Here is a 15,467-nt window from a genome sequence, read left to right on the forward strand (position 1 = left end):
CTGAACTGCCGGGTGGGCGGAGTCTGGCAGTTTCCCAACTATTCTATCGCTTCCACTGCGCCAGGCAGAATAAAGATAAAATATTTCAAATGATTTCAAATGATATTTGAACCCGGGGTTAGGTTTGTCTGTTCATTCTAACGTCTGATTTGCCTCTCCCCTCTCTGACTGTACACATTGAGACATGGTGTCCTCACCCAGAAATACCATTCACCACTAGTAAAACTATAGACATAGAATGAGTAATTATACACACATAATAAAATCATTCTAATTCTGAGTGAAACAACATTTACGCCGGAAATATCCCAAATGTCAAAGTTGTCGTTGAACAATTCTAACATTCTTGTGATATTTGAATATGAAGCAAATCAATTTCAGTTGATTTGAACTATTCCATATGATAACATTGTAGTTAGAATCAGTAAGGGGCTCTATGTCAAGACAAAACCCTTGCTTCTATCTGCAAAGTTACATTTCCTCCATTGATCTCCTCCCTCATCTATGGGCCTGGTCAAAAGTAGTGCACTGCATAGGGAATAGGGTGCCATTTGGGACCTATGTTTATTGGTAAAATCTTAGTGTGTTGTCTCTCATTATCATAATACTGTACTATTCTACTTTTCTCTGTTATCCTCTTCCATAATGCCCATAATGATACTAACACCCATTCTTCTCTTCACTTCTCTCCCTCCCACCCCCTCCTTCCTCCCACCTCCTTCTCCATCCCTCTCCTCTCTATCTCTTCCTCCCAACCTTCTCCTCCCCTACCCTCTCTCTCCCCCTCTTCTCTCCTCTCCAGCGGGTGGTTCCTACTTCATGATCAGTCGTTCTCTGGGGCCAGAGTTTGGGGGGGCGGTGGGGCTGTGCTTCTACCTGGGCACCACATTTGCCGGGGCCATGTACATCCTGGGAGCCATCGAGATCCTGCTGGTGGGTGGGAGAACCTTCGTTGCCCGTTCCTCTTCCTTACCGTCATCCTCATTATAACCATCATTTATAATATAATAATAATAATATATGCCATTTAGCAGACGCTTTTATCCAAAGCGACTTACAGTCATGTGTGCATACATTCTACGTATGGGTGGTCCCGGGGATCGAACCCACTACCCTGGCGTTACAAGCGCCATGCTCTACCAACTGAGCTACAGAAGGACCACAACTACCACCATCTAATTACTCTGACGTTCATTATCATGGTTATTGTCATGTTCATGTTGTCTGTATAAGTGTTCACATGACATGCACAGTTTTGTCAGCATGGACCTTCATATATATATATATATATATATCATATGAAACTCCAGCATCAACTCACCCTCACCAATCCAATATATCGTTTGATTTTGCGTGTCTGTTATCTTACCCTCTCTCGCTCTCCTCCTACCCCCAGATGTACATTGCCCCGTGGGCGGCCATCTTTGTCTCCGGCAGTCCGGACGGTGAGGGAGCAGCCATGTTGAACAACATGAGGGTCTACGGATCAATCTTCCTCCTCCTCATGGCATTACTGGTCTTTGTCGGCGTCAAATATGTCAACAAGCTTGCGTCCGTCTTCCTGGCCTGTGTCATCATCTCCATCCTGTCCATCTACACCGGAGCGCTGGTCTCCGCCTTCAGCCCGCCCACTTTCCCGTGAGTTCCTCCATTGTGATCGTAGAGCGGTTTGATTGATAGATTCATGGTGTAATCGGAATTGATTATGGGTTGCAAAGAAACAAGAAACTAATCTGATGTGTTTCCATTGGCATGCCTGATTTACACTTTCACCGCCCGTAACACCAGTGAGAAACCTGAGAACGTTGTAACCGCTCTCATTGAGACATACACGTACCCGTATTGACCCATTCTCAAGACTTTCACACCACTCTTACTGCCAAACACTTCAACTTGACTGATGCCCTAATTGACCATCCGTTCACTGTCATCTCTGTGATTGACCAATCCCGTGCTCTAATCTTCTCCTCCCTCCTCCTCAGGGTGTGTATGCTGGGTAACCGTACCCTGTCAGGACACATCCTGCATGATGGTCCCTGTGCCAAGACCACCCTGCCCAAAGAACCACCCAGACCTGTGGATACCAACCTCACACTCGCTGGTAAAACTGTCAATATTACCTTTCAATTTGGAAAAATGACATAGTCAATTATAAAGAGATTTTTTTATTTTATGTTAACCCTCATGTTCTCTCGGTCCATTCTGTTTCACATCTCACTATGGGACATGCCCACTTGCGGCTCATTTGCTGAAGCCTTAATCAATCACGCCTAACAGGCCAATCAAGGCTTTGAAGGTGTTAGATCTGCCTGCCATTCGATCACTGTTAGAATTCCTCATTCTCCACCTCTTTGCTCGCTTGTTCATTATCGTCCCCAATATCAACTAATCAACCATTTCTTCTAGGAAATGGCACGGTGCCGTCAACCTTTGATCTATCCCTGCCCTCATCTGAGGCGACCACGACCCTGTGGTTGCAGTTCTGTGAAGGCCCAGACCTCAACGCTTCCTGTGACTACTACTTTAACCTCAGCAACATCTCTGAGATACCTGGCATACCAGGCCTGTCCAGTGGAGTTATCACAGGTACATTCTCTGTCTCTCACACTCTCTCTCTCGCTCTCTTTCTCTCTAATAATTAGTATTCTCTCCATAGAGAACATATGGAGTGTTTACCTCAGTAAAGGGGACGTCCTGGAGAAAGGGTCACTCCCCTCGCCCAGACCCGTCCACCCACCCACCAATCGGCTGCCCTATGTCTTCGCTGACATCACCACCTCCTTCACGCTATTGGTGGGAATCTTCTTCCCCTCAGTCACAGGTATATTTCCTCCTCTGTTCGTCTCTCCTGATCCCAGTACCTCCCGATCCCCTTGGACCTCTTGATATTGGTAGATCTGAATCGTTAGAAGCAGTGCAGTGGTGGAGCTCCCACCATGGTGCTTCCAGCTCTGCGGAGACAGAGACGAGTTGTAGGGAGAGATTTGGGACAGGCTGATCCAGCTGTAAAATAATTTGTCATAGATTCATACACCAACTCTGTCTCTCTCGCTCTTTCTTTCTCTCTCCATCCTCACAATTCCTCCCTCTTCTCCCCCCTCCAGGTATAATGGCTGGTTCTAACCGGTCTGGGGACCTGAAAGATGCTCAGCGCTCCATCCCCATAGGAACCATTATGGCCATCCTCACTACCTCCCTCGTCTGTATCCTTCACTGTGGACTATAAAGATTTTGGATTTTTAATTGAGAATCGTTTCCATATTAACTCTGTTTGCGTCCGAATTCACACCCTAATCCGTACATAGTGCACTACATTTGACTAGGGCTCTTGTCAAAAGTAGTGCAGTGTGTAGGTGTAGGGGGCAATTTCAGACACCCAAGGACAACAAAGCTGTTGTATTTTTAATTGAAAATGTCACATGTAAACTCTGTCCTAGTCATAGAATTAGAATCATTCTAGTTACACACACCTGCATGGTGCTTAGTGTGTGGTAATGGGACAGACTGTGTTGTGGTTCAGGTGTGATGTGACTAGTGGGTTATTTACCTGAGTGGCCTGGCCAGACCTGAGCAGTGTGGTGCCTGAGCAGTGTGGTGCTGTTTGGAGCCTGCATCGAAGGAGTGGTGCTCAGAGATAAGTTAGTATATTGTTGTCTTTCTCTCTCTGTGTGTGTGTGTGTGTGTGTGTGTGTGTGTGTGTGTGTGTGTGTGTGTGTGTGTGTGTGTGTGTGTGTGTGTGTGTGTGTTTTTCAGGGTGGCGTTCATTTAAATTGAGTCAATTTAGGAAGTAAATTGAAATTGGTGTGTCTTGGCCTTCTTAGGTAACTGACAGGTAATTGACCTGTCTGTCTGTAGGTTTGGAGACTTAGATCAGTTAGTGTGACTTCACTGTCTGTCTATCTGAAGGTTTTGAGACTCGTTGAAGTCGCACTAACTGACCTGTCTGTTGTTCTAAAGGTTTGGAGACTCTGTAAAGGGAAACCTGGTAGTGGGCACCTTGTCTTGGCCCTCCCCCTGGGTCATTGTGATTGGCTCCTTCTTTTCGACGTGCGGCGCTGGCCTCCAGTCACTGACGGGCGCTCCCCGCCTCCTCCAGGCCATTGCCAAGGACAACATCATCCCCTTCCTCAGGGTGAGATAAATAAACAAGTGTTGTAGTATATATAGCTCTTCTTTCTCTCTCATTCCTCTCTCACTCCTCTCTCTCGCTCTAATATTCTGTTCTCTCTGTCCAGGTGTTTGGTCATGGCAAGGCTAATGGAGAGCCTACCTGGGCTCTGCTCCTGACAGCTCTGATAGCTGAGCTGGGAATCCTCATTGCTTCTCTGGACCTGGTTGCACCCATCCTCTCCATGTGAGTGTGTGTTTCTTGGAGAGAGAAAGTGTGTGTGTGTGTGTGTGTGTGTGTGTGTGTGTGTGTGTGTGTGTGTGTGTGTGTGTGTGTGTGTGTGTGTGTGTGTGTGTGTGTGTGTGTGTGTGTGTGTGTGATTGTTTGTTGTCTGATTGTATGGATGCTGATTCAGTGCAGCCTGAGTCCCACATCTCCCTCTCTCTGTAGGTTCTTCTTGATGTGCTATCTGTTTGTGAACCTGGCCTGTGCTCTGCAGACGCTGCTGAGAACTCCCAACTGGAGACCACGCTTCTCCTACTACCATTGGTACACACACACACACACACACACATTGCACAGCTAACCTTGTGTGGACATACAATTCAGTCCCATTCAAAATCCTATTTTCCTTAACCTGTACCATAACCTTAACCTATCCCTAGCTCTTAAGCCTAACACTAATTCTAACCTTAAAACCAGTTATGCATTAGGGGGCGCTATTAAAAGTTTTGGATGAAAAACGTTCCTGTTTTAAACAAGATATTTTGTCACGAAAAGATGCTCGACTATGCATATAATTGACAGCTTTGGAAAGAAAACGCTGACATTTCCAAAACTGCAAAGATATTGTCTGTGAGTGACACAGAACTGATGTTACAAGCGAAACCCAGATAACAATCCAACCAGGAAGTGCCACATTTTTTGAAACCGCCTCATGCCAATGACTCCTTATATGGCTGTGAATGAGCTACGAATGAGCTTACGTTTTCCACGTATTCCCCAAGGTGTCTACAGCATTGTGACGTCTTTTTAGGCATTTCCATTGAAGAATGGAAAAGTTTGGCGTTATAGTTGTAGCATTTTCCGGTTGATTTCTCAGCCAAGCATGATGAAGAAACGGGAGCTATTTCGCCTACAAAAATAATATTTTGGGAAAAAAGGAACATTTGCTATCTAACCGGGAGTCTCCTGAGTGAAAGCATCCAAAGTTCTTCAAAAGTAAATTATTCAATTTGGTTGCTTTTCTTATTTTCGTGAAAATGTTGCCTGCTGCCAGCAGAGCTAGCATAGCATTATGCCATGATAAACTTACACAAATGCTTGTCTAGCGTTGGCTGTAATGCGTTGGCTGTAATGTTTGAAAATCTGAGATGACAGTGTTGTTAACAAAAGGCTAAGCTTGTGTTTGAATATATTTATTTCATTTCATTTGCGATTTTCTTGAATAGGAAAAGTTTCTAGGGGTATTTATGTCCGCTGCGTTATGCTAATGCATTTGAGGCTATGATTACGCTCCCGGATACGGGATTGCTCGTCGCAAGAGGTTATTAACCCTAAACACCCTAGAAATAGCATTTGACCTCGTGGGGACCTCGTCAAATTTTTGTGTTTACTCTTCTTGTGGATACTTCTGGTCCCCACAAGTATAGTTAAACACGTCCACACACACACACACACACACACACACACACACACATTCCATATACTCTATTTACATATCAACGTTTTATAAATAGAGAACTTTTCAAGTATTATTGATTATTTTCTATTTCTCTCAAGTCTGAACTTTTTTAGCCACTTTTTTAGTCACAAATGATGTGGTCTGTAACAAGTGTTTTCACATCAATGTTTGATGCAAGGAACCACTTTTACAAAATAAAATGTGTTACTTTTTGCCTTAGACAATCGGATATAAATGTAGGCTACACTCTGTCCATTGGCTTCTCTGCATATTCTAGCCTGTCTCAAAACCCAACCCTGGCCATTTAAGACTCTCCTGCCGGATGGTTGACCACCCTTGGTAGCCTATAAAATATTACAATTGATCCCATTCTGATCAGTCATTTTTGATTTTGTGATTATTGTACTATATAATTTTTTTTTTTTACTTGTCCATTCTTCTTGTCCGACAATAAAAAATTAAATAAAAACTTGTCATAATGTTAATTTTACTTGTCCCGGACAAGAGGGCAAGCATTAATGTTGAGCCCTGCGTGATGATGGATTATTCTCTCTCTCTCTCTCTCTCTCTCTCTCTCTCTCTCTCTCTCTAGGACCTTGTCATTTCTGGGTATGATCATCTGCTTGGCTCTGATGTTCATATCGTCATGGTACTATGCTATTGTTGCTATAGTGATTGCTGGCATGATCTACAAATACATCGAGTACCACGGGTAGGTTTCCATGGGGATCTACTGGAACAAACCAGTTGTGTGTGTTTCAGATTTTGTGGTGTGTGTGTGGGCTTGTGTGAATGGAGATCACAGAAATCCAATTATATATTTTGTGGAGGTGTTACATTCATAATTCAAAAGGAAGATGAATATATTTATACAAAGTGTGTGTGTGTGTATGAATCTCTTGAGTTGTCTTCATGTGTGTGTAGGAATCTCTAAGTTGTCTTCATGTGTGTGTGTTCCAGGGCAGAGAAGGAGTGGGGAGATGGTATTCGGGGTCTGTCCCTCAGCGCTGCTCGCTACGCCCTCTTGAGGTTGGAAGAGGGACCACCACACACCAAGAACTGGAGGTAAAGTATAGCAGTATACGGTTAACAGCGACTCATGCACAACCACCCATGTATATACACCCGATCTCACACCTTTACAATCTCTCTCTCTCTCTCCCCTCCAGACCCCAGCTCTTAGTTCTATTGAAGTTAGATGAGGATGCCTATGTCAAGTCTCCCCGCCTGCTAACCTTTGCATCTCAGCTGAAGGCAGGTAAAGGTCTGACCATTGTAGGGACCGTCATCACTGGAAACTATCTCCACAGCTACGGAGAGGCCCTGGCTGCAGAACAGGTTGGTCTCTCTTTTCTCTCTGTCTAGCACTCTTGGTGCATTTCTCTAGAAATGTTTTTTTTTTTATATACCTCTTCTGATTTTCGCCCCTCTTCCTCTCCCTTCTTTCAGGCGTCTAATTTTGTCTTTCTCTTTCAGACTCACATGATGGATCTGTAGGTGTATTGTGTTATAACATCTCTCTCTCTCCATTCCCTCTCACTATCCCTCCTCTCTCTCTCTCCCTATTTCCCATCTCTCTCGCTCTTTATTCACCCCCCCCTCCTGTAGACTCTGAAGCACCAGATGGACAAGGAGAAGGTGAAAGGGTTCTGTCAGTGTATTGTGGCTAACAAGGCCAGGGAAGGCATCAGCCACATGATCCAGTCCAGTGGGTTAGGAGGGATGAGGCACAACACTGTGGTTATGGGCTGGCCTCTGGCCTGGAGGCAGAGTGAGGATCCACAGTCCTGGAAGACCTTTATCAGTGAGTACAGGACAGGAGAGGTGTGCATGTGCGCTTTCTCGTCAGGCTTCAAGGCAAAAGCCATGATGTGAAAGAGAGAGGGGGGGGAGCAAGAGGGAATCATTGAATGGTACCATTACTGCCATCTGTTTGTCAAACATTGCAACTGGCCCTTTGAATTTGACTACCTGCCATCTAACTTTGAGACGTTGTGGTTTGAATAAACAGCGCCCCCTCTCTCTGTGTGTTTCCTCCAGACACGGTGCGTGTGACGACAGCGGCCCACCTGGCCCTACTTGTGCCCAAGAACATCTCTCTGTTCCCCGGCAACAGTGAGCCGTGCGCGGAGGGATACATTGATGTCTGGTGGATCGTCCACGACGGGGGCATGCTCATGCTACTGCCCTTCCTGCTGAGGCAACACAAGGTCAGAGAAATATTTAGTCATATCATGTCATCATCTTCTCGTAGAAAGGTTGTGTACACATGTAGCTGACGACGTTGTCGTGTTTCCGTCCCCAGGTGTGGCGTAAGTGTGCGATGCGTATCTTCACGGTGGCTCAGATGGAGGATAACTCTATTCAGATGAAGAAGGACCTGGCTACGTTCCTCTACCACCTCCGCATAGAGGCTGATGTTGAAGTGGTGGAGATGGTAGGTTTCTGCATAGACCCCAATAATAACTTGAGGCCCACGTACTTTACTCAAACGTTCATGTAAAAATGCCAATATATAATTTCAATATTGACCGCTAGCTAATAGCTATGTGTTAGGCTTTGTTCATTTGACCCATGAGAAACTGTCGTTCTCTCCTCTCTCCTCACTATCCCCTATTCTCTCCTCCCTTCTCCTGTCTCCCCATGCTCTCTCCCCTCTCCTCTGTACCCCCCTATTCTCTCCCTCCTCTGCTATCTCCATCTCCCCCTCTCCTATCTCCTCCCTCTTCTCTCTCCACCACCCCCCCTCCTCTCTCTCCACCTCAATCCCCCTCCCCCTCCTCTCTCTCCACCTCAATCCCCCCTCCCCATCTCCTCTCCTAGCATAACAGTGACATCTCAGCCTACACCTATGAGAGGACTCTGATGATGGAGCAGAGGTCTCAGATGCTCAGACAGATGAGGCTGTCCAAGTCTGACCGGGAGAAAGAGGTGCGGAGGCCTCAACAAGTGTGTTTGTTTCATAGTTCTGTTTCCATATGTGCGTGTGTGTGCGAAAATGAGAGAGAGAAAAAGTGTGTGTGCGTTCATCTTCACCTCATCTGCCTATTGTTGTTTTCCTTAGCGAGTTCGCTGGAGTATAGATGAAGTAAGTTTGCTGTCTGCTCGGTTAGTAATTGACTCCGAACTGTCTCGTAGACTACGTAGTCAACTTCAGACGTAATGCCCTACTCTATCCTGCAGCCTACATATTGCTAATGTCGCTAGACGTAAGCTGTCCTGTGTTGGAGAGTGTGTATCAGGGTCGTATTCATTAGGCACCGAACGGGAGAAAGCGGACTGAAACAGGGGGGGATGACCTAAACTTGTCTTATAAGAAACATCCGTTTTTGTTTTCCGTTCCAAAATGTTTTGCTACAGTGTGCCCTAATGAATATGACCATATAATAGGGCTGGGTGATATGTCCAAAGAATTATAGCTACAATTTGTTCGAACTTCTGGCTGATTCACAATATATACCTCAATATTTTTTACAGTTTCTCTAAATAGCCTTTGTTTCACAATTAAAGGTCAATACACATAATTTCAGACAGTCAGGAATAATCTTATGAATTTTGGGTTTGTAAAATTATACCTAGGCTAAATATAAGCCTTCCACAACCAAAAGACCCATTCATAATTGAATGATTTTATCAAAATAGTTGAACCTGCTTTTTTACAATAGTTACTGATCTGGCTTTTAAATCTGTATATGAAAATGCCAATTTTCTTACAAATGTAACCATGCACAATGCACGTCCACTAATTGTATCAAGCATTCTAGAAAATGAACACCGGTCTCATCTCTCAAACACAAAACCACGTGCTAGTGAGTAACCAGCTGATTTTAATATTTAAAGTCTCGTCAACTTAGATCTATTTGCTTGCTAACAAGGTAGAACAGTCTAACTGTTATGAATGCACCTTTCAGTCTGTCTCCAACTGTTTGAAAAACAGCCTGTTCACTTTTGGATATTTCAGTCAAGTAGCCTACCTGGATAAGATGCTTATTTTTCAGAATGAGGACATGTTGCCAATTCCTTATATAAATGTGTTTTTTTAATGGTCATTGCACATTTCTAAAACCCAGACTAGACAGCTAGCACGTAAGTCTGTGGACATTTCTAAAACCCAGACTAGACAGCTAGCACGTAAGTCTGTGGACATTTCTAAAACCCAGACTAGACAGCTAGCACATAACAGTCTGTGGACATTTCTAAAACCCAGACTAGACAGCTAGCACATAACAGTCTGTGGACATTTCTAAAACCCAGACTAGACAGCTAGCACATAACAGTCTGTGGACATTTCTAAAACCCAGACTAGACAGCTAGCACATAACAGTCTGTGGACATTTCTAAAACCCAGACTAGACAGCTAGCACATAACAGTCTGTGGACATTTCTAAAACCCAGACTAGACAGCTAGCACATAAGTCTGTGGACATTTCTAAAACCCAGACTAGACAGCTAGCACATAAGTCTGTGGACATTTCTAAAACCCAGACTAGACAGCTAGCACAGTTCAGTCTGTGGACATTTCTAAAAACCCAGACTAGACAGCTAGCACATAACAGTCTGTGGACATTTCTAAAACCCAGACTAGACAGCTAGCAGAAGGAGGGGCTTTGTATCTGCGAGTGGGAAGATTCACAGAAGGAGGGGCTTGGTGTCTGCAAGTGGGAAGGCACACAGCACAGAAGGAGGAGGGGCTTGGTGTCTGTGCAAGTAGGAAGGCACACAGCACAGAAGGAGGAGTGGCTTGGTGTCTGTGCAAGTAGGAAGGCACAGAAGGAGGAGGGGCTTGGTGTCTGTGCAAGTAGGAAGGCACACAGCACAGAAGGAGGAGGGGCTTTGTATCTGCGAGTGGGAAGATTCACAGAAGGAGGGGCTTGGTGTCTGTGCAAGTGGGAAGGCACACAGCACAGAAGGAGGAGGGGCTTGGTGTCTGTGCAAGTAGGAAGGCACACAGCACAGAAGGAGCAGGGGCTTTGTATCTGCGAGTGGGAAGATTCACAGAAGGAGGGGCTTGGTGTCTGTGCGAGTGGGAAGGCACACAGCACAGAAGGAGGAGGGGCTTTGTATCTGCGAGTGGGAAGATTCACAGAAGGAGAGGCTTTTGGTGTCTGTGCGAGTGGGAAGGCACACAGCACAGAAGGAGGAGGGGCTTTGTATCTGCGAGTGAGAAGATTCACAGAAGGAGAGGCTTGGTGTCTGTGCGAGTGGGAAGGCACACAGCACAGAAGGATGAGGGGCTTGGTGTCTGTGTGTGGGAAGGCACACATCACAGAAGGGGAGGGGCATGGTGTCTGTGAGTGGGAAGGCACACAGCACAGAAGGAGGAGGGGCTTGGTGTCTGTGAGTGGGAAGGCACACAGCACAGAAGGAGGAGGGGCTTTGTATCTGCGAGTGGGAAGATTCACAGAAGGAGGGGCTTGGTGTCTGTGCGAGTGGGAAGGCACACAGCACAGAAGGAGGAGGGGCTTGGTGTCTGTGTGTGGGAAGGCACACATCACAGAAGGAGGAGGGGCTTGGTGTCTGTGTGTGGGAAGGCACACAGCACAGAAGGAGGAGGGGCTTGGTGTCTGTGAGTGGGAAGGCACATATCACAGAAGGAGGAGGGGCTTGGTGTCTGTGTGTGGGAAGGCACACATCACAGAAGGAGGGGCTTGGTGTCTGTGTGTGGGAAGGCACACATCACAGAAGGAGGAGGGGCTTGGTGTCTGTGTGTGGGAAGGCACACATCACAGAAGGAGGAGGGGCTTGGTGTCTGTGAGTGGGAAGGCACACAGCACAGGAGGAGGGGCTTGGTGTCTGTGAGTGGGAAGGCACACAGCACAGAAGGAGCGAAGGAGACGAGACCAAAAAGACAGAATGCTCAAACATTACAAAATAACCTTGATGAAGGCATTTGGAACATCACGTTAAAACAAAAATTCTAATCAATTGGATATATCGCCCAGCCCTACCCTGTACTCAGTGACTTTGTGTCTTTTGTAGGTGTATCTCTCTCAGAGGGAGGGAGGGGGGGAGAGAGAGGGAGAATTTCTAAACGTGTGTTACACATTCTCTCCCCCAGGCACAGTTGGTAAAGGATCGTAACTCCATGCTTCGGCTAACCAGCATTGGTTCTGACGACGATGAAGACACCGACGGGGGTGGAGGCCCCACAGGAAATGCGGAAAAGGGAGGAGGAGCAGCCGGAGGAAGGGAAAGGGATGGAGGGATGTCAGCCTCTGAGAACAGACGAGTCCACATGACCTGGACTAAGGAGAAAGCCCTGCAGTACAGAGCTACACACTCCGGCTGTAGTACGCCAGAGGGCTTCAGAGATATGCTCAGTATCAGGCCGTAAGTCACACACACACACATGCATGAACACACACACACACACACACACACACACTTGAATGGAGACACATACAAACGGATGACTGTTGATGGTTGTTGTTATTAATGATGTCTCTCTCCCAGGGACCACTCCAACGTGCGGCGGATGCACACGGCCGTCAAGCTCAACGAGGTCATCGTCAACAAATCCCATGATGCTCGGCTGGTCCTGCTCAACATGCCGGGACCGCCACGGAACCCAGCCGGAGACGAAAACTGTATCCTTCACTTCCTACTTCCTGTTGACTGTGCTTCTCTTCCTGTGTACCAGGGTTGGACTCAATTCCACTTCAATCGATTTATTTTTCACCTCCTTAATTGAGTGAATTGAAAATGAACCAATAGCTGTGTGTTCTGTCATAGCTATAGTAGACGCAGTTGTAGTAGTTACAGTATTATGCTTTTTATTGTTATTGAGAAAACGTTTCCAGACCAGTCCTTAACCGATGGTCAGATATGGAATTTCTGGAAGTTCTAACTGAGGGATTGGAACGCGTTCTATTGGTCAGGGGTGGAGGAAGTGAAGTCATCACCATCTACTCCTGATTTGCTCACACAAACCAGCTATGTCAGAGCAGCCAATCACGTGGAAGAGAATGCTAAAGGAGGTGGGGCTAAGGAGCCCTGGGGGTGTGGCCCCTCTGTCAGACAGCAAAGATGGACTGTCATTGGCTGCAGCTTGGATAAACCCCTCCCATCTCTCCGCTGTCAGTCATTATTCCTAGGCTTCCCCATTCCACTAAAGACAAGCTACAAAAAGCCAACACGATTCCTCAAGTGAACATTGAGCGAAAGTTCTCATAATGTGTGTCTGTGTGTGTCTAAGTGTATGAGAGATATTAATCTCAACATATAATACAAAAAGGACCAGCCCACGTGACTAGACCAGGACAATTCCTGGTCCTGGTTATAGCTGATAACTAGGGCCCTAAGTATTCCCCCTGATCAGGTCACATGGTCAGGAAAAACTTCTGGCCTCCCACATAATGCACAATAATATACAGCAGTTGGATCAGGGACCAGTTTTTATGTCCCAAATGGCACCATGTTCCCCATAGTGCACTACTTTTGCACTAAATAGGGAATAGGGTGTGATTTTGGACTTACAATGTGTGAGCATGTATGGACCAATGGATGATAGTCATAATCTAGTAGACAGACAGACCATATAGAATCTAGAACATCCTAGAACATCTATATAGAATCTAGAAAATCAATATAGAATCTCGAACATTGTAGAACATCTAGATAGAATCTAGCACGTCCTAGAATGTCTACATATAATCTAGAATATTGATATAGAATCTAGAACACCCTGAAACAGTGAGTGTTCCACTGAGTGACTCAGGGTTTAGTTATAGAAAACGACAACAGGCGCGCTCTTCCAAAATCTACATGTCTAGCATGCTGGAGTGAAGCCGTGCATTCTACGTTGTATGGATTATTGGAACGCAGACCTGATGATGAGTGGATTGTGTGGTACGAGTGTGAGAAAATGTGTATGTTATGTATGTACAGTATGTATGTACATTGTGTAGGCTAGAGCTAGACAGAGAATGGACTTAGGTTCATATACTATTTGAAATCATTTGAAATACTTGAGCTATGCTTGATGGAACCAAAAGAATAGTGCCAAAACATGCAAACCCAACGTTTGGTATTGGTGTCTCCAACCAGGCAAAGCAGACAGACGCTCAAGAAGAAACATTTGAAATAGTACCCAGGTTTTGTGATACATTACAATAGCCTGCTGGTCTCTGATCTGTATTTGGGTCATTATCATTAAAACGGTTTTAAAATGTCTGTACCAAATTGAGTTACAAAACCATGATACATCTTAAAAAATCAACTATCATTCTGAGGAATAAGATGTCTAGTTTTGGGGAAAGTGTCTTATTTGAAATAAATTTCACATTTTCATCCAAATTCTCATTACCGAAATGCATCTGGATTAAATTCTCTGGTCTATTAAAAAATAATCTTTACAAAAATGTAACCTATTTGAATAAAACACCAAATATGTTGCCGTAGTTTGTCCATAAATCATACAAATGGTATTCTAGTTGGAGTTTACATTAAAGTATAATATTTATTAAGTACAAACAGTGTCTGTGGACGTCTCATTACTTATTCAAGTTCCTGTAAAACATTTTTAATAAAGTTTTATTCACCCATGATGCATCATCTAGAGGAGAAATCCTTATATGGGCACAAGTTGTTAATTTATTAGCTTGTATGCCTTCAGAATAAGGTTCTTATTCTCAAACACCCCCTTTACCCCACTTGGCCTTCTCATTACTGAAATGGCTAAAGAGCTCAAATAGGGGGGGAAACTAAGATTTTATAGTAATTGTATAATTTTATTTTCAGTGTTATGTTTAACTCGGCCGTTTTCATTAGGGAAGACATTTTTAAACAATATCTAAATATTGATTTGTTTATGACTTTTTTTTTTTTTTACTTTTAAAACTTATAGTAATGAGAATTTTGTGAAACTGTTGGTAAAATGCACAATATCTGATCAAAAAACCTAATCTCAGTGATTCAAGAGGATATGTGAAAAATTACACCATTTCTTGGGGGACAGTTTTGTGAGAATGACCCATTTGCTATAGCCAACTCCTCTAACAATACAGCCATAGGAGTTGGTTACAGCATAGACAGATCTGGGACCAGGCTGTCCTTGAATAGAGAGAGGTGTGAGTAAGACATGTAGTTCAGGACTTGGACTGCAAAAAGGTACATGTGTTGACAGCAATGGCTTCTAGTTTAGGTGTAAACATCCCCTAGATGTGTTTTCTCAAGGCGGGGTGCCAAATCAAGGCCTACCAAGTCAATATCAAGGGGGTGGTTCACTTTAAACACAACAGTAGTCAATTGAAGCCAAATTATTTCAGGTCTGCCCTGCTTGGTAAGGGAAAACTTGAGTGAGAGAGGTGTGGAAGGAAAGGAATGGATTGAAGTATTGTGAATGAGTAACAGTGTTGTAGGTAGCCATATTAGGTGTGTGTGTGTGGGGGGTTATTGTTGCACACTGGACCACTGTTGTAAAGAGACCATTACCCTGCATGCTGTTTAACATTTTTTTTGTCATTGCACTGTCAGTGAAAGGGAGTGATTGGAAGTTTGCGTGCGCGCTTGTGCGTGTGAGAGACGGTGATTTAAAAAATACAAATAAATCATCTTACGAGTTATCCTCCCCCTCACTATCTACCTATTAGTACATGCCTGTTCTGTTCCGTCAGCTTCTGCTGTGCTAACTGCCCTTTTATTTCCCAAATGGCACTCTACTTCATTTGTAGTGCA

The 15,467-nt window shown here is 44.8% G+C and overlaps 1 protein-coding gene across 4 annotated transcripts in view; it reads left to right on the forward strand.

Annotated features, from left to right (window-relative positions):
* Nucleotides 1-14,682, forward strand: part of LOC124007776 (solute carrier family 12 member 6-like) — a 29,505-nt gene extending 14,823 nt beyond the window's left edge. For 3 of the 4 annotated variants that reach the window (XM_046318527.1, XM_046318525.1, XM_046318528.1), the window contains 20 exons: nucleotides 803-933; nucleotides 1,397-1,638; nucleotides 1,983-2,101; nucleotides 2,407-2,586; nucleotides 2,657-2,821; nucleotides 3,105-3,202; nucleotides 3,580-3,638; nucleotides 3,958-4,132; nucleotides 4,236-4,354; nucleotides 4,559-4,657; nucleotides 6,385-6,504; nucleotides 6,753-6,857; nucleotides 6,962-7,130; nucleotides 7,401-7,596; nucleotides 7,833-8,002; nucleotides 8,098-8,229; nucleotides 8,616-8,741; nucleotides 11,851-12,122; nucleotides 12,246-12,379; nucleotides 12,616-14,682. In XM_046318527.1, the coding sequence (XP_046174483.1) occupies nucleotides 803-933; nucleotides 1,397-1,638; nucleotides 1,983-2,101; nucleotides 2,407-2,586; nucleotides 2,657-2,821; nucleotides 3,105-3,202; nucleotides 3,580-3,638; nucleotides 3,958-4,132; nucleotides 4,236-4,354; nucleotides 4,559-4,657; nucleotides 6,385-6,504; nucleotides 6,753-6,857; nucleotides 6,962-7,130; nucleotides 7,401-7,596; nucleotides 7,833-8,002; nucleotides 8,098-8,229; nucleotides 8,616-8,741; nucleotides 11,851-12,122; nucleotides 12,246-12,379; nucleotides 12,616-12,707 (2,903 nt within the window). In that variant the 3' untranslated portion in view covers nucleotides 12,708-14,682. The remainder of the gene's footprint in view (nucleotides 1-802; nucleotides 934-1,396; nucleotides 1,639-1,982; nucleotides 2,102-2,406; nucleotides 2,587-2,656; nucleotides 2,822-3,104; nucleotides 3,203-3,579; nucleotides 3,639-3,957; nucleotides 4,133-4,235; nucleotides 4,355-4,558; nucleotides 4,658-6,384; nucleotides 6,505-6,752; nucleotides 6,858-6,961; nucleotides 7,131-7,400; nucleotides 7,597-7,832; nucleotides 8,003-8,097; nucleotides 8,230-8,615; nucleotides 8,742-11,850; nucleotides 12,123-12,245; nucleotides 12,380-12,615) is intronic. The other variant, XM_046318529.1, reaches the window with a different exon arrangement.
* Nucleotides 14,683-15,467: the final 785 nt, after the last annotated feature.

Source organism: Oncorhynchus gorbuscha, linkage group LG21 (assembly GCF_021184085.1).
Source record: "Oncorhynchus gorbuscha isolate QuinsamMale2020 ecotype Even-year linkage group LG21, OgorEven_v1.0, whole genome shotgun sequence".
Classification (NCBI taxonomy): Eukaryota; Metazoa; Chordata; class Actinopteri; order Salmoniformes; family Salmonidae; genus Oncorhynchus; species Oncorhynchus gorbuscha.